The sequence below is a fragment of the Mauremys reevesii genome, linkage group 26 (genome assembly GCF_016161935.1).
Source record: "Mauremys reevesii isolate NIE-2019 linkage group 26, ASM1616193v1, whole genome shotgun sequence".
In the NCBI taxonomy this organism is placed as follows: Eukaryota; Metazoa; Chordata; order Testudines; family Geoemydidae; genus Mauremys; species Mauremys reevesii.
In genome coordinates, this window is record NC_052648.1 from 5,602,113 (window position 1) to 5,624,138 (window position 22,026).

The following is a 22,026-nucleotide window of genomic DNA, read 5'->3' on the forward strand; positions in this document are numbered from 1 at the left end:
GTCTGAACTTCTTGGGGAGGGTTTGAAATTTGGATCTCAGGTTTGTTCTGCAGGCCAAACATGTAAAATTCTTCCACTGTAAGAGCCAGAAGAGCATTGGAGTAAAACCATCCACTTTACACAACTCCCACCTGCTCTCTGAGGTCCCCGGTTCTCAGGTGCGCACTTTATCATGGCTGCTCCCCTTAGCTTGCAGCGTGTGTGCAGCTCTGGCAGGGTGAGCTGGATCCCATCCTGCCTCATGCTTGCAGCCAAGTGCTGACGGCAGAAGCCTCGGTGCTGTGGAGGTGAGGCTGGCAGGCTGGCTGTCTGCTTCCAGCTGACACGTGCAGACGTCACCCACTAACTAGATGTCTTGGAAGCTCCATGGCAATCTTGTCTCCCTAGTTTTGATCCCTATGGTCTTATTCCCCATTTTTATCCCAGCCCTTAAATTTGGTTTGGAGTGGGGGCTTTTATATATAAAGTAAAACTGAGCCAAACCCACCAAGTCTCACCTGGGTTTGGGGGGAAAAAGCAGAGAATTGTTGAGCTGTGGTACTACAGTGAAAGGTGCTATGGAAAGTCTTAAGAGGTTTATTCTACCTGTTCTAGCCTCTCAGAGGGGCATAAGTACCAGGCCCTAGATCCTGAGAAGTATTTAGGCACCTAACTCCCACTGATTTCAATGGGAGTTAGATGCCTAAATACCTTTGAGGCACTGGGCCCATGATCTTAATTTTTACAGATGGGGAAACTGAGGCACAGAGACGGGAAATGACTTGGCAAAGCTCACACGGCAGGTAAGTAGCAGAGGCCAGACAAGAACTCGAGCATCTTGTGCCCCAGACTAGGGCCCTAACCAGTAGGCAATGCAGCCTTCCATAGTCACATGCTTTTTAATAATTATTTATTTGTATTACAGTAGCAGCCAGAGAGCTCAGGGCCTTCTTGCGCTAGGTGCTGTACAGACATGTGGGAAGAGACAGTCCCTCCCTCCAAGTGCTCAGAGAGGTTGTTTTCCACCCAGCCCCATAAACTGGGCCAGGCTCGCTTTGAAAGATAACCAGGGTTTGTCTTGAAACTCAACCCGGCCTCTTTCTGTCTCAGGGGCTGTCAGCTAGAAAATGAGACTAAAGCGTCCCTCCCTGTCTTGCCGTGAGTGCTGGGGGGCTGCTCTGGGGCTCAGAGTTCAGTTCCTGGCAGCCCCCGACTCTCCTTGGGATGGTCTCGGCCCCACTGTGTGAAATGGGGATAAGAATCCTGCATCTGTTTCGATCGCGAGCGCTTCGGGGTGGGGACTGTCCCTCGCTGTGCATGTGGGCCGGACCCTGTGTAATGGGACCTTGACTTTTCTGCCATTCCAAGGCCAGACGGGACCCCTGGGATCAGCCAGCTCCTGAATAACACGTCTGCAGAACCCCTCGGCTGGGGCCTCTGCGCTGCCCGATAACGCAGCTGCTCCCTGTAAAGGCCCGGAGTCCCGGCCCCCTTTAAGAACATAACATAAGAACATAAGAAAGGCCGTACCGGGTCAGACCAAAGGTCCATCTAGCCCAGTATCTGTCTACCGACAGTGGCCAATGCCAGGTGCCCCTGAGGGAGTGAACCTAACTGGCAATGATCAAGTGATCTCTCTCCTGCCATCCATCTCATCCTCTGACCAACAGAGGCTAGGGGGACACCATTCTTACCCATCCTGGCTAATAGCCATTTATGGACTTAGCCACCATGAATTTATCCAGTCCCCTTTTAAACATTGTTATAGTCCTAGCCTTCACAACCTCCTCAGGTAAGGAGTTCCACAAGTTGACTGTGCGCTGCGTGAAGAAGAACTTCCTTTTATTTGTTTTAAACCTGCTGCCTATTAATTTCATTTGGTGACCCCTAGTTCTTGTATTATGGGAATAAGTAAATAACTTTTCCTTATCCACTTTCTCAACATCACTCATGATTTTATATACCTCTATCATGTCCCCCCTTAGTCTCCTCTTTTCCAAACTGAAGAGTCCTAGCCTCTTTAATCTTTCTTCATATGGGACCCTCTCTAAACCCCTAATCATTTTAGTTGCTCTTTTCTGAACCTTTTCTAGTGCTAGAATATCTTTTTTGAGGTGAGGAGACCACATCTGTACACAGTATTCGAGATGTGGGCGTACCATGGATTTATATAAGGGCAATAATATATTCTCAGTCTTATTCTCTATCCCCTTTTTAATGATTCCTAACATCCTGTTTGCTTTTTTGACCGCCTCTGCACACTGCGTGGACATCTTCAGAGAACTATCCACGTGTGTGTGAACTATCCTTTGTGTGTCTAAATCGCCCCCCTGCCATTGCATGAACCCTGAGGTTTCTCCCTTTGGGCTCTTCCCGCAGGGCTCGGGAGAAGGGGTTGCACAAGCCTGCAAACCGAAGAGGAACCAAGTCGAGCAGGGCGGGTGGAGAGCCGAGCGGCCACCTAGCTATGTGGGATAGTGGCACCGCAAGACCCTCCCACGCCCTCCGGCCTTACTTAACCCTCTCCCCCAGAGCCTCAGTCATCAGCCCTCACCGTCCGCCCCCAGCGTGCAGGAGCAGAGACAGCATGGGGCACACCAGCCTGCTGCTCCTTGTGCTCATCCCGGCAGGTAAAGGAAAACAGACTGTGATGCCCCCCTGGGGGAGCAGGGGCTCGGTGGGGAGGACCCATGCGGCGAGGGTGTCTGAGCTCAGAAGGTGCTGAGATGGGTGGCTAAGTATAGGAGGAGGAAGCATGGCCTAGTGGTTAGGGTGTCAACCTGGCTTCAATTCCTAGCACTGTCTCAGTTGCAGTGGGTGACCTTGGGCAAGTCGCTTCAGTTCTATGCCTCAGTTTCCCCGGTGCAAAAGGAGGGATGAGAGCCCTGCCTCCCAGGGAGGGGTGAAGAGAAATGCTTTCAATGTCAAGCAGCGTTCTGACAATTGCCATTGGCTGCAGTGGGGCCAGGATTCCCCCCCATGCTCCTGAGCGTAAGTGCCTAGAGAGATGGCTGAGCTCATGTCCTCCACCTGGGTCTGGGAGCCAGGAATGGCTGAGTTTTCCCCTGACCGGGGGTGTGTGTAGGGTCTGTGCCGCAGGCTGGGGGAGAGATGTCACCTCCCCGCCAGTGGGTACAGCCCCTATGGAAGTGAATGGAGCCGCGCCCACGTGTGTGAGAGTCGGATTTGACCCCTACGGGGCGACTCATCTGAGTCAGGGTTGCCCAATCCAGCCCCTGGTGTGTCCCCCCCCCAATGCTCTGACACAGCCATTCCCACAGCCCTGCGGTTCCCAGGATAATCCTTGCTTAGCCCCACCCCGAGATCATCCATTCTGGAGGGTGGATTCTTTCCTCCCCGCAAAAAACAGCTGTTTGGTTTGGGACAGGTGCCCTGGGGAGCTGGATTATCGGGGGGAACGAAGTCAAGCCCCATTCCCGGCCCTACATTGCTTCCATCCAGCTGGATGGCCGGCACGTCTGCGGGGGATTCCTGGTCTGGCGCAAGTGGGTGATGACGGCAGCTCACTGTGTGATTCCCAGGTAAGTCACGGCGCTTCGGGGGGCCCCATTTGGCCCTGATGGCTGCATTCCCCAGGGGTGTGAAATAAACCCTGCTCCGCTGACAGTCACTGCAAGGGGTGGAGGAGAGCCTGCCCCACTGCTCAGCTCAGGGACCTTCCCAGGAGCCCTGAGTCCAGCCCAACAAAACCAAAGCACCTAGTTGAAATCTCTACCCTTGCTGGGGACACAGGTTCAAATCCCAGCAGGGGCAGCTCAACCCCTGCCCCTTTCGGGTGGACATGCACCCCATTTTGTGCTCCCGTCCCCTTATTTTCTCCAGCCTGCTCCTGGCTACAGCCCTGCGCTGCGCCAGGCAGGCCAGTCCCGTGCTGATTTCAATCCCTCTCGCCGTGCGTTTCAGACATTCCCCTGCTGTGCGCATCGTGCTGGGGGCTCACTCCCTGAAACACCAGGAGGCCTCTCAGCAGATCTTCAGCCTCCGGGAATCCGTCATGCACCCGCACTTCAACGCCCGGACAGTCCACAATGACATCCGCATGCTGGAAGTGAGTTGCCCTTGTCACATCAGGAGTTTCCTTAGATCCCTGGGGGGACAGAGAGAAGCTCACAGCCCCGATGAAAACCTCCAGCTGCTCCAAAATTCTGAGTCCAACCTTACACAGGGGATGGGACTCAAACTCCCATCTTCTGCTCCTTCCCCTTCCATCCCCCACCCCCACTGGAAAATCAGGCTCAAATGTCCCCCTGGGACGACCACCCTACTAAAGCCAGAAGAGGTCACAGCAGGGCTGAAATGGACCCACCGCAGCAAACGCCGACCAGAGGGGTAAATGACTAATCAGTTGATGTCCCGTTCACATCAAGAGTGCAGCCTGCAGAGCTGGGAGGCAGGTATTTGTATGGGGCGCAGATCAGAGCCGCTCAAAGCCGGTGGGTTCAGAGGAACTTGAGTGGTTTGCATTGGCCTTAGGGGAGACTGTGGGGGAGGAGGTGAAATACAGGGACAAAAATGGAGTAGGTTTCACCATCATGTTGCAATCCCCGCTGTCCCCCTTCCAGGGTCTATTGTGACAGAAATGCCCAGGCTCCCCGGGACACAGCAAGGGGCATTTCTCATGGCAGCAGTGGGACAGCCCGACATTGTTCTCCAGCAGCAGGACAGAAGCAGCCCCAGTACCAGCCCCTGTCTCCTGTGTGAAGGTGGCACAGGATGTGGGTCAGAATAGAATGGAAAAAAATCAGTCGCTGCCTGTGCAGTGGAATTAGGACATCTCCTGAAAGGAATAAATAAATCAGCCACTAGGGGGCACTACAGCTCTGGGAAAAAAAATATTCCGCCCTGCTGCCAGTCTGGGGGCTTTAGGGGAGTTGCAATGGCTTATGCAGCCAGGCTGGGTTTGGCCCCGGCGTGTGCAGGGAGCAGAGGCTCTGAAGGATTTATGGCTGCGCCATCGCTGGCTCGACCCGAACCCCGCAGCGATCACATTCGACATGTTCTCCTTGCGTGACAGCTAGGCAGCAACCTAAGCAAACGGGAGCCGCTGGGTAAACTGCAGGGGCTGCTGCTTTCAACAGCATGTGATGCTGAGCCAGGCTCCTGTGCAGTCGGAGAGGCAAAACCAGAGCTGGGGGTGGGGTGGGTGGATAAACCAAGAAATGGGGCTGTGTTTCTATCACCGTCCCCCAGCAGCGATTACAGCCAGGGCCTGCTGAAAGCCGGCGTCTGTCCTGCCCACTCCACTAGCTAGCGGGGCAGTAATAGGCTCATAACCCTCTTTACATAGAATCTCAGGGTGGGAAGGGACCTCAGGAGGTAGCTAGTCCAACCCTCTGCTCAAAGCAGGACCAATCCCAACTAAATCATCCCAGCCAGGGCCTTGTCAAGCCGGGCCTTAAAAACCTCTAAGGAAGGAGATTCCAGATTCAGCCACTAGCACCCAAGACAGACGCCCCCCCGAGTGTTAACACAGGCCCCGTTTGCTCTCCTCTCCCCAGCTGAACGCGTCGGCCACGTTTAACCAGTTTGTGAAGCGGATCAGGCTCCCCAAAGCCAACACCGACCTCCCTCCTGGGGTCGTCTGCAGAGTGCTGGGCTGGGGCGACACCTCCAATTTTGGCACCGTCCCCACCGAGCTCAGGGAGACCCAGACGACCATCGTGGACAGGAAGATCTGCAAGGCGCTGTGGGTGGGTCACGTCAACAAGGACATGCTGTGTGCCGCCAGCCTGAACAGCACGCTGCAGGGGGTCTGCTCGGTAAGCGCCTTCTCCTCTGCCAGGCGCCCCTGCCGAGCCCACGCCGCCAGACCCAGCCAGCCAAGGTTTTCACTAGTTGATTAGGGATTTTTGCATAGAATCATAGAATATCCGGGTTGGAAGGGACCTCAGGAGGCATCTAGTCCAACCCCCTGCTCAAAGCAGGACAAAAGGGGTGGGGGATAGTTCAGTGGTTTGAGCATTGGCCTGCTAGACCCTTGTGAGTTCAATCCTTGAAGGGGCCATTTAGGGCTCTGGGGCAAGACCCAGCCATGGCCGTGCTCTGGAGGGAAGCTGGGGCTGTGATCTTCCCCACAGTAGTGCCTTCTCCATGCCACCTGCAGTACCAGTACCATGCCCACTCCAGTTCCAACACTGACGTTCTCCTCCTGGCTCCAGCCAGAACTCCCAAGTTTCCTTGCAGTGCCCAGTCGCCCAAATGGTTTTTAGACGTCAGGATTGTGGGCTAGTGCCCTGTGGCCTTTCACATCCACAACACCCAGCCAGACCTGGTAAGGCTACTGCCACAGAAACTTTCCCCACACCAGGGGCTTGCTATTTGGAGCGCAGGCAGCAACACCCTCTCTCTCAAGACCAAGTCAGGGGAATAGGGAGCCAGAGCGAACCCCAGGGTCTGTCGGTGTCCAGGAGCCTCATTCAGTAAGGAATCTGCTTTATATTCACTGCAATCCAGTCCTGAGCCTTCTCGTCTGCCTAGGGCGATACAGGGCCAGCTTCAGGCTGAGTTTTGATTTCCTGAGGCTTTCCTCTTCCTCCAGCCTTAGCCAGGCCCGTCCTGTGCTAACAGGTCTCCTCTTGCATTGTAGGGGGATTCCGGGGGCCCCCTCATCTGTGGGGGCAGGGTACACGGCATAGTCTCCTTCTCCGGGCAGAGGTGCGGGAATCGCAGGTACCCAGACATCTACACTCGCATTTCCAACTACATCTCCTGGGTCCATGACGTCCTGAAGCGCTTTTAATACTGGAGACGAGAGCTCTGGGGGCTCCTTGTGCGACGGGGATGCCGAAGAGAAGGAAGTTGGGACTATGAAAAAGAGGGAGGGATCGTTCTCTATGGGGCAGTTAATGTGCATTTCATTATAGTCTGTAGGGGCTGGTGTTTAGGATGGGCGGGGGAGGGGATGTGCATCAGGACTCACGGGTTCTATTCCCAGCTCTGTGGGGGGCGTGTGGTCTAGTGGCAACTCACAGCTGGGGCTTGTGTGTTTTATTCCCACTTGGCCACTGAGTGACCTTTGGCTGAGTCCCTGCCTCGCACGGTGCCTCAGTTTCCCCATCTGTCACATGGGGGAGAAAGGTACCTGCCTCACGGGGCTGTTGGGGGAGGCTTCAGGGGTTAGTATCTGTGACGCGCTTGGAGATGCTCAGGGGAAAGGGGCAGAGGGGTGATGCCCATCGTCGTGCCTGAGGTACTTCAGGACAAGCCTAGCTCTGCGGTAGCATTGTGCCCCTCTGGGCCCACGCGGCCTCCCGAAATGGGTGTACAGGACACGTGGCCTTTCCCAGGCTGCCTGGAGGATCATCACCCCCAGCCTCATATGCTGCTTGATGTAATACAACAGCTCAGAGGGGGTCAGGATTGAACACCACCAGGCCGCGTGGGCCCCACTCTCCCCCTGATCAGGATCAGCCTCCGGGCCTGCAACGCTGGGGCCTTCCACTTACAAACCTCTGCTCCGGAGACACCTGAAAACCTGGCAGATGCTCCATTGACACCTGCCCAGTGCTCTAGTATCCCTGCAGCCATCGCCCTGCAGGGACAGAAACGCGTCGCCGGGAGGAGCTGGAATGGCCATCGCTGCTCGCTCCGCTTTGTTTCTGCTCCTCAATAAAGGGTTCCTCCCCGAGCTCGGTCCCTGTGTGTCTGTCTCTGCTGCCTTTGGAGATTTCCAGCCTAAGGAGGCAGCGTGGTGGAGCCGCTGAGATGTAGGGATGTAGACTGGGGCTAGCTCTGCATGGACATACAAGGAACCTGCCCAAGCCTCTCCCCAGCCGCGTGTGCAAGAGGCAGCCACGTGCTTGGTCTTTGCAGCCCCGGCACGCGTGGGGTGAGCCCTCTGCACTGGCAGGAATTGAGGAGAAGGGGTTCATTGCACCAGGATCGCTGGGACACCCAGGCCGGGGCAAGCCTTGGAGCAGATCCTCAGGAGCGCTGGCTCTCCAGCTGCACTCTGTGGTGCACCTGAGCAGGGCTGGGGTGGGGGTCAGTGGGTAAAGGGGGCAGGTCTCACCTGTATACCTGCAGTGCAATAAGAGATCTGCTGCTCTCTGGTCCGCCAGCAGGGGGCGTATTTGGCTGCATTACTTACAGCCTGATGCAAAGCCCACAGCTCAGCGGAGCGTCCCAGGGTCCATCTACCCTGCAAAGAACGGGGCCGGGATGGAGCCAGCCTCACGGCATCAGGGACTAGCACAGGCATCCCACCCCCAGATTTCTCCCCCGGCTGCAGGGAGCTCTGCAAACTCACCCCCCCAGTGCTTCCTGCACCCACCGCTCCTCAGCTGCAGGGGGAAGGATCCCTGTACAGGGAGCTGCTCCTCCATCCGCCCAACCCCTGTGCATCCAGACCCGGACCCTTCTGCCAAGCCACCCCCCCCCCAGACCCTCCCCAATGAGCCCCACTCCCCCTGCACCTGGACAACCCCGACGAGCCACCCACACCCAGATCCCCACCCCACCAAGCCCCAGTCAGTTGCATCTGGATCCCCACCCCACTGAGCCCCCCACACCCAGCCCCAACCACCTTCACCTGGGCCCCCCTGCAGAGTCCCATTACCACTGCACCCACAACAAGCCCCTGTGCATCCAGATCCCCCCCCCCACCGGGATCCCCCACTGAGCCACCTGCACCCAGACTGCCCCACCCAGAAGCCACTCAACCCACATCTGGATCCCCCCACACTTGGATCCTGCCTTGCTGAGCCTACCTGGTGCACCTGGCATGGAGGGGCAGGGCCCTGTGGTGTTTCTGGGGCAGGCCCGGTCCTTGTGCTGTGTCAGGGTTGGGTGCAGCCTCACCGCTGAGTCCGTGTTCCAGGGTGGAGCTGCACCGTGATCTCCCACCCGTGTGCAGCCCGTGGCCTGTGCTCCCCAGTGCCGTGCTGGAGCCTCCACATTTCTTTGACAAATAAAATTTGCAGAATTTTAAAACATTGTGCGCAGAATTTTAATCTTTTTGGCGCAGAATGCCCTCCGGAGTAATTATCCTCTCCATTTTACAGATGGGGGAACCGAGGCACAGCTTGGGGAAGAGACTTACTGAAGAGCACTAAGTGAGTCAGCTGCAGAGCTGGGAGCAGAACCCAGGAGTCCTGACTCCAGGATTGTGCTCTTGCCACTGGGCAGACTGGGCCCGATTCTGGTTACACCACTTTTACCTCTGCACGTACGGGTCCTTACAATCATGGACCAGGCACAGTACAAACACTGGGGCTCCTCCTGCTTTACACCGGGGTGAGCGAGATGAGAATCAGTCCCAACGCCTGCTCCAGAAGCCTTTCATCCCTGCTTCGCCATATCCAGCGGCCTCTGCTATTCCCTCCCCCCTCCAGACAGAGAGAAGGGAAGTGGGCTGGTGCCTTCAGAACCCCCAGGAGGAGTTGTGCCTTGCTGGCCGGCGGCATCGTGTGCCGGGGCAGGCTTTGGCATTGCCCATCGCTCCGCAGCAGCCAGCACAGCACAAGCCGCACCGCTGGGGGCTTGATCCCCTCCCCCCCCGATTGACGCAACTGGCGACAGTGGTCAAACGAGCCGAGACTCCTCCTGGGACCTGGCTGGCCACCGGCACAGGCCACACGCAATGCGGGTGGAAAGGGAGCCGCTGCTGGGGGCTGCTGTTGCTTTCCTGTTGGACACGTGGCCGGGCTGATGCGCCTGGGGATGTTACCTGCCCAGTGGCCTCTGGTTCTCGAGCCACGCAGAACAAAGCCCTCAGTGCCCCCTTGCAGACCTAGCGTTGTTTCACAGGACCCAAGCCCCAGCCAGATCCTGTAGCTGACAGTTTCCCCAGGGGTGGGATTAGAGATCTATTAGCTTGGCCCCAGAACAGCGGGGGGGGGAGGCAGCCAGCGTGTAAGGCGAATGCAGGGAAACCGGAGCTGAACGCCTTACTCTGCCTTCATGCGGCAAACCGGTCGCCTGGGCTGGGAGTGCTACTTCCAGGGGACCACGCAAGAGGAGGTGATGGGCGCATGGGCACCAGTGGCTATTAGCCAGCAGGGGCAGGGATGGCGTCCCTAGTCTCTGTTTGCCAGAAGCTGGGAATGGGCGACAGGGTCTGGATCACTGGATGATTCCCTGTTCTGTTCATTCCCTCTGGGGCACCTGGCACTGGCCACTGTCGGAAGACAGGACACTGGGCTGGATGGACCTTTGGTCTGACCCAGTCTGGGGCCGTTCTCACATTCTTAACCAGCGGGGCTGCATCATCCCCAAGCAGGCTTGGCTTGCGATAGGCCCCAGGCATGGAGAAAACCCCAAAGGGCATCCCGAGGACACAGAGACCTGCCCCCTTTACCCCCTGCTGTCTTACGCTGCTCCTGGGGAAGGGACGGAGCAGCGTGAAGGGAAAGGTAGCTTTATGGTCCCCATAGTCCGGGGCTGCCTGCCCAGCGCTGGGTGCAAGTTAGAGCAGCCTCAGGAATAGAACCGGGACTCCTAGCTCCCAGTCCGCTGCAGTAACTACTAACCAGCACGCCGTTCCCAGGAGCTGGGGAGAGACACCTTTGCTGCAACCACTAGTCAACACTGCCTCTCCCAAGCCACCCCCCACTGACACACTGCCTACTTATGATCTGCCTCGGGAGGCCCAGCCTGCTAAAGTCACAGCTTCTACCTCTGGCTGCTGGGACTACTGGCCCCACGGCTCCTTTCCGAGGTGCAGACTGAATGCAGAAAGCTGAGTCGATGACCGCGCGGCCAGGTGCCCCCTAGTCAATGGCAGAACGTGCCCAGCGTTGCATACGGCTCCGACGCTCCTCGACAGCCCAGGAGCTATAGGATGGGGTCAGCCAACTCCATCCTGAGCGAGAGAGGCCTGAGAAAAGGCAGAAGGCGGCGCAGCCTGGCCATAAGGATGTCTCTGCCTTTTGAAGGCTGGAGGGAAGGGGTGATCCTTCAGGAGAGACTGATGGGGAGGATCATTGCATCTTTGCAACGGCCCAGGCCCACGCTCCCTGGCAGGCAGAGGAGCTGCCTGGAGCTCAGCCAGAGTTTGCCTTTCACTTGTCTGCAGAGCCATCGGACCTCCTTGTGGAACAAGTGACCCTATTCCCGATACGCTGAGATTTCTCTGCTTCGGCCCAGCCTGCCACACCGATCCAGGAAGCAGGGTCTGAGCGGGAGGCAGCTGCATCCATCTCTCGAGGTATGTGAGCTACAGAACCCCCTAGGCTGGCGGTTCCGTGGCAGGAGGCAGCGTTCTGGGACGAACGGCGGCCCTGGGCTTCAAAGAGCGGCCCGGCCCAGTGACCCGTGTGCAGGAATCCCAGCTGAGTCATCCACTCCCGGGCCAGGGCTGGAGCCAGCCGGATTCCACTGGGGCGCTAAACCTCGCAGCTCGTAAACAGCACTTCTCCGGCCACGCAGCTGCTGTGTCGCGCTGGGGCCCGTGCAGCGGAGAGCTGGGAAGCCCCGGCTAATTGCATCAGGCAACAAAGCTGGGTGCCCACAATCAGTGGCCACCTTAGCCCCAGCGAATGCCCCTTACAAGCCTATTGACCGCTGGGCTGGGAGTCAGGAGAACTGAGTTCAATGCCCTGCCACCCACTCAGTGTGTGACCTTAGGTAAGTCACTGCATCTCTCTGGGGTTCAGTTCCCTGAGGATAAATTGGGGAGTATAAACCTTCCTTTGTCTAGCGACACAGCTCCTCGGGGCAGGGACGCACCAACGGGGCCTCTAAGTGTTACGGTGACAAAATGTCTCCGGCTAGTGAGCTGGGGAGAATGGATGACTCGGAGGGGGTTTAATGGGCCCAGCCCACGCTGGCAATGACAAAGGTGTTGAGTCCTGGTGGCTGTTTGCCATCCTAGGTGGCATGAGTTTGGCAGGTCTCAGTCAAGTTTCCAGTAGACAAGTGCCCCCAACACAGCTGCATGAGGGAACAATTAGCACTTGCAACAGAGAGGCCCAGGACTGAATGGGCTGGAAAGCAACCCTCCCTCCCTCCCTTCCCCAGGCCAGGGGCCAGCAGAGGCCCGGTACAGGAGAGGTGTTGCCCTGGCGCGGTCCGTGCTGCGGATTAGCAGAGGCCTCCAAGGCTGTCAAAACCCAGTGGTAAATTCACACCCAGCAGGCTGACCGGAAAAGCAATGGGAGTCTGGAGCGGGCCTCGAGGAAAAGAACAAAGGCCTCTCTTGTGAAACCACAGCCCATCTGCCCCTGGCTCCTGTACCCACCCCCGCACCAGCAGACAGATGAGAGAACCAGCAATCCCTGGGCTGGCAGCGAAGCGAGCGCGGCAATGACATCCTGTATTTACGCAGGTGGACGTGGGGTGAGCTCGCTATACTCCGCCCTTCCCCTGAGCCAGCCAGTGGCTCCTCATCGCTCTCTGCGCAGGCCTGTCTTTCCAGGGGCAGAGAGGGAGGATGCGACGCAGAAAAGACACACGGGACAGGCTATCCTCAGCACCTAAGGGATTGAGGCGCATGAATGCTACCAATGGCACGTAGGCACCTAAGTCACTTTTGAAACTCTCCACTGCCAGCACACGTAGCTCTTTCAGCTCTGGATCTCAGAGCACTTTCCAGGGTCAGGATCCTCCTTTTAGAGATGGGGAAGTGACTTCCCCAAGGTCATGCAGCAGATCAGTGGCAGAGCCAAGAAGAGATCTTCTAATACAGAGCCCTAGCCATTAGATAACACTGCCTCCCAAAAAACCTTTGGGAGGCCAGCTGCAAACTCCCAACTCCCCTTCAGTCTATTCTTCCCCCACTTATCGTTTGCGCAGAGCAGGATGCCTCACTCCTGGAGCCAAACGCTGGAGCATTTCTCCTCCTTCCCTTCGGGTTCCCAATTGGTTTCATTTGCCATGAAATCCAACCCAGACGTTCCCCCTTCGGTTTGCAGCCAGCCCATCCATAAGTTGGTGGGTGAGTGACAGCGCCTGAGAGACTGGGGTGGTCCTGAATTGCTATAAGAGGAAGGCGGCAGGGGTGCAGTGGTTGGAGAACAGCTCCAGGACTCCTGGGTTCTATTTCTCCTGACTCCCCGGACCAAATTCGCATCCTTAGCACAACTCCGTGGACTTCGGCAGGCTCACACCCGGCGAGAGTTTGGCCCCGTGGGGCATCTTGGGCAAGTCGCATGTTCGTCCTGCACTGCAGCTTCCCCATCTGCCGCAGGGCCTTGGTAAACGCTTCCCAACCTCGCCGCGGGGCTGCACTTGAGAGCCAGGAATGACCGGCCTGGAGGATTCAGGGTTAGACCCGGATTCCAATCCTCCATGCTTGGAAGGGGTGGGGCATGGGGTTGTATGGAGAGTGGATCTAGCGTCTAGGTCCAGGGTTCTAGTCCAGGCCCATCCCAAGAAACCAGTGGGAGTTAGGAACCGAACATACAGAGGCATTTTGAAAATCCTCCTAGGCACCTACCTGCACCATTAGGCACCTAAATACCTTTAGAAATCTGGCCCTTCACCTCTCTGTCTCAGGTGCCCGTCTGTAGATATTCTGCTCCCTTCCTGAGGCTGTCAGCTCTCTGGGGCAGGGCCTGTCTCTCACTATGAGTATGTACAGCACCTTGCACAACAGGGCGCTGACCCTGGCATGGGCATCTAGTGCTACTGAATACAAACACATTGTAACAGTGCTTCTAATGGCAACACACTGGGCTGCAATAGATTAAGAGCACTGATCCCTGAGCAGCGAGGGCATTTCGGCCTGGGAAGAGCTCCTAACAGCCCAGATCCTCACAGATATGGGAGTCAGACCCAAAGGCCCTATGTTCTCCTCCCTCAGAACCCCCTCTGCCTTGATGCCTACAGGACACAAGGCGATGGGCGTGTTTTGTCCACTGCTTATTCCACTAACCACAATCAGTACACTTTTACCTTGCCACGGGCGTCCATTTGTTCCACGCGGTCTCTTGTCGCACGTTAGCTTTGCTAAATCTTTGGGGCAGGGACTGTCTTGCTGTTTAAACTGCATTCCCACCATATTAATCAATTACAAATGAATGAATTACCCTGCCAGCAGCCAGCCAGGGGAGAAGCTTGTATTTTGCACCAGGATTTCATTCGCAATATTGTTATTAAAGGAAGGAGGGTTTACTCTAAGTCTAAAACCACGCTCCAGCTCCCGGGGCAAAGGTGCTGCCAGACAGGATGGATTAATCAAAGGAGGGAAGAGCCAGCCACACACAATACACACTGCAAGGTAAAGTTAGAGGCAGCCTGGCTCTGACATGCACCTCCCTGGCGAGCTGAAAGCATTTGGATTTAATCAGAGAGAGAACAGAAATAACAACTGCAAAACAAGCAACCAGCCCCTGACTCAAGTTCCAAGAGATTCTACCTCTCTAAGGAGCCAGCTGCCTTTTGGGAACATCTTGTGATTTCTACTTGGACTGTAAGATCTTTGGAGTAGGGACTGTGTTTGTTCTGGTTATATTACGGGAGCATTCTAGATCGGGGACCCTGGGGCAAAGCAGAGCTGGGCAGGAACTATATTTCCTGTCCGGCAACATTCGTCAAGATTTCAAAAAACTTGCCTGTCCCAAATCAGGATGAGAAGTGGAAATCTCAAAAATTTGGCAAACTGAAAATCAGGGAAAAAAAGTCAGTTTGGGTCCATTGAAATGTTTCTGTTGATCATTTCAAAATGTTTATTTCAACGTTGACATTTTTTATTTTAAAAAGCCGTTGCCTATAAATTAACTTACATTTTAAAAGAAATGTTGTTTTGAACTGAAAATGGGACTTTTCATTTCAAAACCATCCAAAAATGGGACACTGACAATTTCTAAACTTATTATTTCCAACTTTTTTTCAGAATGGGAAATGTGTCGAAATCAACTCTTTCCCTGGAAAAATTTCCCAGCCAGCTCTATCGCTGAGCATTCGTACAGTTCCCCGTCCCTGCCAGATAAGGGAACCAAGACACAGAGAGACTGAGTGAGCTACAGTCAGAGAGTTTAAGGCCAGAAGAGGCTACCCAGTCATCGTGTCTGATCTCCGGTGTATCACAGGCCAACCATCCACTCAACACCCGCACACTAACCCAACAACTAAAATTAGACCAAAGTGTTACAGGCCACAAGAGACTAGACAAGACTTGCACAAGGTCACGGAGCAAGTCAATGGAAGAGCCAGGAACAGAGACACCGGATTAGGCTAGTCTTTCTTTGCACACGCCCTTCCCTCCTTAGCCCCGCACTGGTCGACCCTTTAGGGAACCCACAGGACTAACTGGAGGTGCAGTTCCCCTCCCACTGAAGTCAGGGGAGCAGCAGTGGTGGGACATCTTCAAAACTAACCTCTAGTGCAGATCAGGCTCCAGTTTCCCAGACTCCATTGGGTCATGCTAAGATGCTGGCCCCCGCTCTGAGGCTGAAGCCCTCAGAATATCCAGGGAGCTTGTTTCGCTTAGAAACAGTCGGTCAGGATTGAATTCAGTTGGTCTCGCTCCACAATCCCTTTTAACCATCAAAGAAAGACAGTCTGAGAACCACGTGGGTGGCGTCCAAGCCCCCAACCAGCTTGGTGCCGTGTTCAAGAGGAGAGTCTTCGAATGCAGCCATAGGCGCTGGAGGCAATAGAAGTTTATGAGGCTTAGCTTGGGAAGGGAATCGGTACCATCCTGAGGGAGTTACAGGCCCCTGGCAAATCATGGGCTCCTCTCTCAATGAGCACAGGGCCTCGGATGTGTGTTTCACGTGGATGTTAATGGGACGATTATTGCATGTTACTTGAAAGCCAGCAGATTATTAAAACCACATCGCCTGGGGCTTTATGTCGATTCAATAGTTCAGCAGCCGTTTAACTTCAACACGTTTTTAAGTAATCGGTATCTAGTCGCCCCGAAGTCTGGGCCATGCAAATACCTGCATGTTTTTGGTGGCATCATTTAAAGTCATCAGGTAACGAGAGGGGACCAGACTTACAGGTATATTCCAGCTGCTTTGCACAACTCTGTCAATGCAATCAACCCTGCAGAACCGGCCAGTGAAACTGGGCTCATGCTGGGAGTGAACTGGTGACTGGTCGTGGATTTGAAACGGCAGGTTCCCTGTGGAAGCTGCAAGGCTAGTGATGAAAATCCTGTAAACCAGGAAACAAAGTTTAGTACATTTAAAAGGTACCTCAGGGACCAAGCAAGGGACCAAGGGTTATGGCCTCCTGGCTCTGCTATGACTCTATCATAGGAGGATGGGCCTTTAGGGCCCAATCCCTTGTGGTGCTGAACACTCTCATGTCCCACTCACTTCACTGAGGGCAGTGGGCACTGCTCCGCACCTTATGGGATCAGGCCTTTTGCCTCACCGTGCCTCAGTTTCCCCACCTGTACATTAGGGATAATGACACATAGTGGACAAAGCATGGGACTGAGACTTTGGAGACTTGGGTTCTATTCCCAGCTCTGCCACTGGCAGCCTGGGTGACCATGGGGAAGGCACGCCCCCTCTCTGCACCTCACTTTCCCCTATCTGTAAAATGGGGATAAGGATCCTGACCTCCTTTGTAAAGCGCTTGGACATCTCTGGATGATAACAGCTGGAGGTTGTTGTTATGACTACTACTTCCCACAGGGCGCAGGGAGGGGTATGGGATGCGATGACCATGGATCCTACCACAACAGAGCGAGATACAAGACTCATCTCTCTGCGACAGCCTTCAGACAGAGCGGGAAAGTTGTGACCTTAGTCAGAGACGTCCCTGAGAGATACCTCACTCAGATACCTCACTGTCCTCACTGAGATACCTCACTTATAAATACTTAGCCAGACAGCACCAGGGCTACTATTGCAGCAGCCTTTGGGCTATATAGCTGGGTATGGACCCACCAGGTCTACATATTCCTGGAGCCATCAGCCATTCCTTATCCCCCACCCTCTTCATGCTGACACAGACCATAGCTGCAGATTGTGGATACCCCCTACTTGGTTCCTCGGTGACCGGCCTCCCGACCTTCCCAAACCGTAGCAGTTCAGCAGCAACTCATGTCTATGCTTGGTGAGGAGCATAATCTGACCCAACGTCAATAAGCAAAGGCAGAACATGGGACCTGGAAGGGTTTGAGTTAGGAACGGAGAAATCTGAAAATCACCCATGTTCAGGGAGCCCAGCAGAAGGCATGAGCCCCCTTTTGGTTCCACGCAGAGTATTGCCAATCTCAAGAGATCAAAAATTTAATGAGTTGGATGCCAACAAATCAGGAAATGGCCACGTGTTTTGGGGGGGGCCAATTTACAAAGAGATTATGTGGGGCTTTTTCAGTCTGCCTAACAGTTGGTGAACTGCCCATCCCCAGACTGAGAGAGAAGGTGTGTTAGTGCTGTCCATACTCCCAGACGTGTTGGGTAGGAGGATTTTGGCCCCTGCTGCAGGAGTTTTCACCCCCCACATCTGCCTGTCCCCTGCCCGGCAATGAATTCTTCCTCCCAACTTCCAAATCAACCCTGTGCCCCTAGTCTCCAAATCAGTCCCGCTCCCCAGACGCCCACCAGTTCTGTAGTCCCCTTCCACCAGTCCAGCCGCCACCTCACCCCGAATCTGCCCCACCCAGCCCCTGCCAGTTCTGCGCCCCAGCTCCTCCACCCCCACCCAGCCGCCACCTCACCCCAAATCTGCCCAACCCTCCCAGCCCGCACCAGTTCTGCCCCCCAGCTCGTCCACCCCACCCCAAATCTGCCCCGCCCATCCAGCCCCACCAGTTCTGCCCCATCTCCTCCACCCCACCCAGCCGCCACCTCACCCCAAATCTGCCCAACCCTCCCAGCCCGCACCAGTTCTGCCCCAGCTCGTCCACCCCACCCCAAATCTGCCCCCGCCCCATCCAGCCCCCACCAGTTCTGCCCCCATCTCCTCCACCCCACCCAGCCGCCACCTCACCCCAAATCTGCCCCACCCCACCCAGCCCCACCAGTTCTGCCCCATCTCCTCCACCCCCACCCAGCCCCCACCTCACCCCAAATCTGCCCCACCCCACCCAGCCCCACCAGTTCTGCCCCATCTCCTCCACCCCACCCAGCCCCACCTCACCCCAAATCTGCCCCACCCACCCCCACCTGTTCTACCCCAGCAGCTCCCCACCCCCATTTCAGCACCTCACCTCCACTTTCCCCCCGGGGTTCTTCCCCCTCCCAGCTCTGGGGGCTGCAACAGCGCCCCCACTCCCCTCCCAAGGCGGGGGGGCAGCTCCAGGGGCGCTTCCGCCCCCCCCGGCCGCCCGGCACTGCAGGTCCTGCGGGAGGAGGAGGGAGCGGAGCCCACGCGGTGCTCCCAGGAGGGGAGGAGGGCAGGAAAGGGAGCTCGAGCTCTGATTGGTTGCTCTGCCCCGGAGGAGGCGGGCAGAGAGGCAGGCGGCCAATAAGAAGGGGGCTGTTCCCCTTCCCCACCCACTCAGCGGGGCCCAAATTTGCATGAGGGCAAACCACGGTGAGAGTTGGGCATTAGGGTCCCACATCCACCCACGGGGCTAAAGTGGGACTTAAGTGGCGCTGGTGGTGCTGAGGCCTTGTGCTAGGTCCCTGCGGCCCAGGGGGCGGGGCGTGTGCTGCCCAGGGGGCGGGGCGTGTGCTAGGTCCCTGCGGCCCAGGGGGCGGGGCGTGTGCTGCCCAGGGGGCGGGGCGTGTGCTAGGTCCCTGCGGCCCAGGGGGCGGGGCGTGTGCTAGGTCCCTACAGCCCAGGGGGCGGGGCGTGTGCTGGGTCCCTGCAGCCCAGGGGGCGGGGCGGGTGCTAGGTCCCTGCGGCCCAGGGGGCAGGGTGTGTTCTAGGTCCCTGCGGCCCAGGGGGCAGGGTGTGTTCTAGGTCCCTGCGGCCCAGGGGGCGGGGCGGGTGCTAGGTCCGTGCAGCCCAGGGGGCGGGGCGGGTGCTAGGTCCATGCAGCCCAGGGGGCTGGCTGTGTTCTAGGTCCGTGCAGCCCAGGGGGCGGGGCGGGTGCTAGGTCCCTGCGGCCCAGGGGGCGGGGCGTGTGCTAGGTCCCTACAGCCCAGGGGGCAGGTTGTGTTCTAGGTCCGTGCAGCCCAGGGGGCGGGGCGGGTGCTGGGTCTGTGCAGCCCAGGGGGCGGGGCGTGTGCTGGGTCTGTGCAGCCCAGGGGGCTGGCTGTGTTCTAGGTCCGTGCAGCCTGGGGGCGGGGCGGGTGCTAGGTCCTTGCAGCCCAGGGGGCGGGCTGTGTTCTAGGTCGGTGCAGCCCAAGGGGCGGGGCGTGTGCTGGGTCCCTGCAGCCCAGGGGGCGGGGCGTGTGCTGGGTCCCTGCAGCCCAGGGGGCGGGGCGGGTGCTAGGTCCGTGCAGCCCAGGGGGCAGGGTGTGTTCTAGGTCCCTGCAGCCCAGGGGGCCGGGTGGGTTCTAGGTCCGTGCAGCCCAGGGGGCGGGGCGTGTGCTAGGTCCCTGCAGCCCAGGGGGCTGGCTGTGTTCTAGGTCCGTGCAGCCCAGGGGGCGGGACGGGTGCTAGGTCCATGCAGCCCAGGGGGCTGGCTGTGTTCTAGGTCCGTGCAGCCCAGGGGGCTAGGCGGGTGCTAGGTCCTTGCAGCCCAGGGGGCAGGCTGTGTTCTAGGTCTGTGCAGCCCAGGGGGCGGGGCGTGTGCTAGGTCCGTGCAGCCCAGGGGGCGGGGCGTGTGCTAGGTCCGTGCAGCCCAGGGGGCGGGCTGTGTTCTAGGTCCCTACAGCCCCGGGGGCAGGGTGTGTTCTAGGTCCGTGCAGCCCAGGGGGCGGGCTGTGTTCTAGGTCCCTGCAGCCCAGGGGGTGGGGTGGGTGCTAGGTCTCTGCACTCGGGTCAGTTATCACCCCTTGAGAGCAAACTCCTTGAGTAGACTCGTGTGTTCCCCCCGCCCCCAAACACACACACAGCGACTGTGGTGAAGAACCCCAGCCATCGCCACAACCCGTCCTGTGATTTCGCAAAGGATGAGGTTGTGGGGGGGTGTCGGGGAGAGTCACACATCGGGACTCAATTAATTACTGGAGTTGTGTTGTGAAATACCAAACCTTTATGGCACACGCTGATATTAGGAACATATTTGAGGGTTTGGGGTTTTTTTTCTTTCTTTCTTCTGCATAGAGAGGAGACTTGGCCAGGCTGGAAAAACCCCAACACAAAGTCGAAACAGATGCTTGCCAGAGGCTTGACTCATTCCAGTCACAACTGTGCAGGAGCAAAGGCAGTGCCACAGTGCATTCGTCACCTGCTAGCCCGGAGGGGCCTTTCCAAGCCCACCGGGGCCGGCTGGGGCGCATGAGGATATGTCTGCAGTAGGGGCAGTGTTGATGTTTTTAGCCCGATTCATAAGAGAAATCTGGGTGGCCAGATTCCAAGCCGGGATGTGTGTTCACTTAAGGAAGAAAGCTCCTTTAAAGGAACACGGGGCACTGTTCTACCCTGGAAGACCAGTGTCCCAGGCACTCACCTGATCAAACTAATCTGTCGGGAAATCCTTTACTCACCGTGTACACCTCTGCTCCTGGGGGAAGCGGTGTGGCTTAGTGGCTAGGGAGCGGGCATAGGCATCAGCTCAGCCCCAGCCCTGCTGTAGCATGTTGGGCGAGCTGCTCTTTGTGGCACGGACTGTGCCTCGGTCTGTGTCAGTGATCTCAGTGCTATTGTAGTCCAAACAATAGTAAGGAAAAACACCCATCATGGAAGTCGTTGCTCACCCATGGGAAGAAGAGGTTTGCCAGTCTGTCCTGCCTCTGCCTCGCTACCGTGTGGGCCACGCATTCAAACATGGGCTTCAGAGTTTTCTGGGGCAGTTCCCCCGCCTCCCTTGTTATTTGCAAGGGCATGTTAGGTGTAAGCCACTGGCTGCACCTGCATGTGTTTGGTGGGTGCAAAACCAGAGGCTTGGTTAATGCTGGAATTAAATCCGGCTCTATCCATGTGGCTGATCATCTCGGCTACTGTAAATGCTTTGTGCTGAGCAAGCTTAGAGACAAGGCTTCCCTGCACCTGCCCAGAGCTATGGGAGTGGCCTGACTGCCATGGGGTCTGCTCGCATATATGTAAAAACAGGCACATACTAACACAGGCGCACACCCATGCACGTAACAGAGACTCGTGTGTGGCCTCAAAGACCCACAAATGCATAACCACACACACAGGCACTTTGTACACACGTACACACACACAATCTCAGGCGCACACATGCACTCGCACTTGCAGAGACTTGTGTACACACACACACTCTCTCTCTCTCTCTCCCCTTCTGGCTCAGCCTGAACCAGCCAGACTGATCCCTGTGCAAAGCCTCTAGGAATTTGCTTTTCTCTCCTGCTCTTTTAGCCAGTGTTATGTGCTGTTGTTATTTTAAGTGAATCTGTGCCCCAATCTCAGCTACGGGAGCAGACGTTTCTCAGTAAAAAGTAGAAACTGAGACATCTGGAGAGTCTTGCCCGCATGCTCGGGGTTCAGCTGACCGCCATATTTGGGGTCGGGAAGGAATTTTCCTCCAGGGTAGATTGGCAGTGGCCCTGGAGGTTTTTCGCCTTCCTCCGAAGCATGGGGCAGGGGTCGCTTGCTTAAGAAGTGGGTGGATCGGCTTATGTGGCCTGCATCTTGCAGGAGGTCAGACTAGATGATCATAATGGTCCCTTCTGATCTTGAATTCTATGATTCTATGATCTCCATGCAGCTTATTTATTCTTTCTCCAAAAGTGTCCTTACTTGTAAATGATCCCAGGATCTGGCCCCATACCCTACTCTCAGTCTCATTGAATTCAGCCAGGGGCATGAGAGAAAACCAGAGACAGGATCTAAGCTGTCCATAGACAAAGTAAACATGCTATCCCCACCTCCACAGACCAGCTCAAATATCATTAATGCAGTGATGTTTCCCAGCCATTTTTATGGGGAACTAAAGTGACTGTGGTCCAACTTTGCAGCAATATGGCTTGAATGTATAAAATTGCATTAAGGGCATTTGAGCTGCACCGTGGGAAGTTGCGTGCCGTTCAGGGGGCCACCGGAGCGTGCTATCATGCTGGAGATCTCAAAAGGCTCCAAAGTTGGGCAGGTCTCACTATCCCTGTCTAACGGAGAAGGAAACCAAGAGAAAGTGACTTGCCCAAGGTCACACAACACGTCACTGGC

The 22,026-nt window shown here is 56.6% G+C and overlaps 1 protein-coding gene and 2 long non-coding RNA genes across 4 annotated transcripts; 2 read left to right on the forward strand and 1 right to left on the reverse strand.

Moving 5' to 3' along the window:
* The first annotated feature begins 20 nt into the window (after positions 1-20).
* Positions 21-6,803, forward strand: PRSS57 (serine protease 57). 2 transcript variants are annotated; one of them, XM_039515823.1, is made up of 7 exons: positions 21-158; positions 728-782; positions 2,359-2,609; positions 3,368-3,521; positions 3,904-4,048; positions 5,499-5,759; positions 6,587-6,803. In XM_039515823.1, the coding sequence occupies exons 2-7, from the start codon at positions 757-759 to the stop codon at positions 6,737-6,739; spliced, it is 990 nt and encodes a 329-aa protein (XP_039371757.1). In that variant the 5' UTR covers positions 21-158; positions 728-756; the 3' UTR covers positions 6,740-6,803. The 2 variants fall into 2 exon arrangements, with proteins under 2 accessions (XP_039371757.1, XP_039371756.1); XM_039515822.1 differs by lacking the exon at positions 21-158 and adding an exon at positions 218-287.
* LOC120391759 lies at positions 3,961-16,543 on the reverse strand. Its single transcript, XR_005591470.1, has 5 exons — positions 16,455-16,543; positions 15,258-16,041; positions 8,709-8,899; positions 8,012-8,140; positions 3,961-4,087 (listed from the first exon to the last, which is right to left on the reverse strand). It is a non-coding gene; the product is annotated as an uncharacterized LOC120391759 (long non-coding RNA).
* A 1,795-nt stretch (positions 16,544-18,338) lies between these two features.
* LOC120391927 lies at positions 18,339-20,536 on the forward strand. Its single transcript, XR_005591536.1, has 2 exons — positions 18,339-18,378; positions 20,002-20,536. It is a non-coding gene; the product is annotated as an uncharacterized LOC120391927 (long non-coding RNA).
* Positions 20,537-22,026: the final 1,490 nt, after the last annotated feature.

What these genes read in the sequence shown, in the direction of transcription:
- PRSS57 (XM_039515823.1), top strand. Translation starts at nt 757, where the DNA reads ATGACTTGGCAAAGCTCACACGGCAG. An exon ending in TGGCAAAGCTCACACGGCAG is followed by an intron (nt 783 to 2,358) that starts GTAAGTAGCAGA and finishes CTCTTCCCGCAG; the next exon opens with GGCTCGGGAGAAGGGGTTGC. An exon ending in ATGACATCCGCATGCTGGAA is followed by an intron (nt 4,049 to 5,498) that starts GTGAGTTGCCCT and finishes TCCTCTCCCCAG; the next exon opens with CTGAACGCGTCGGCCACGTT.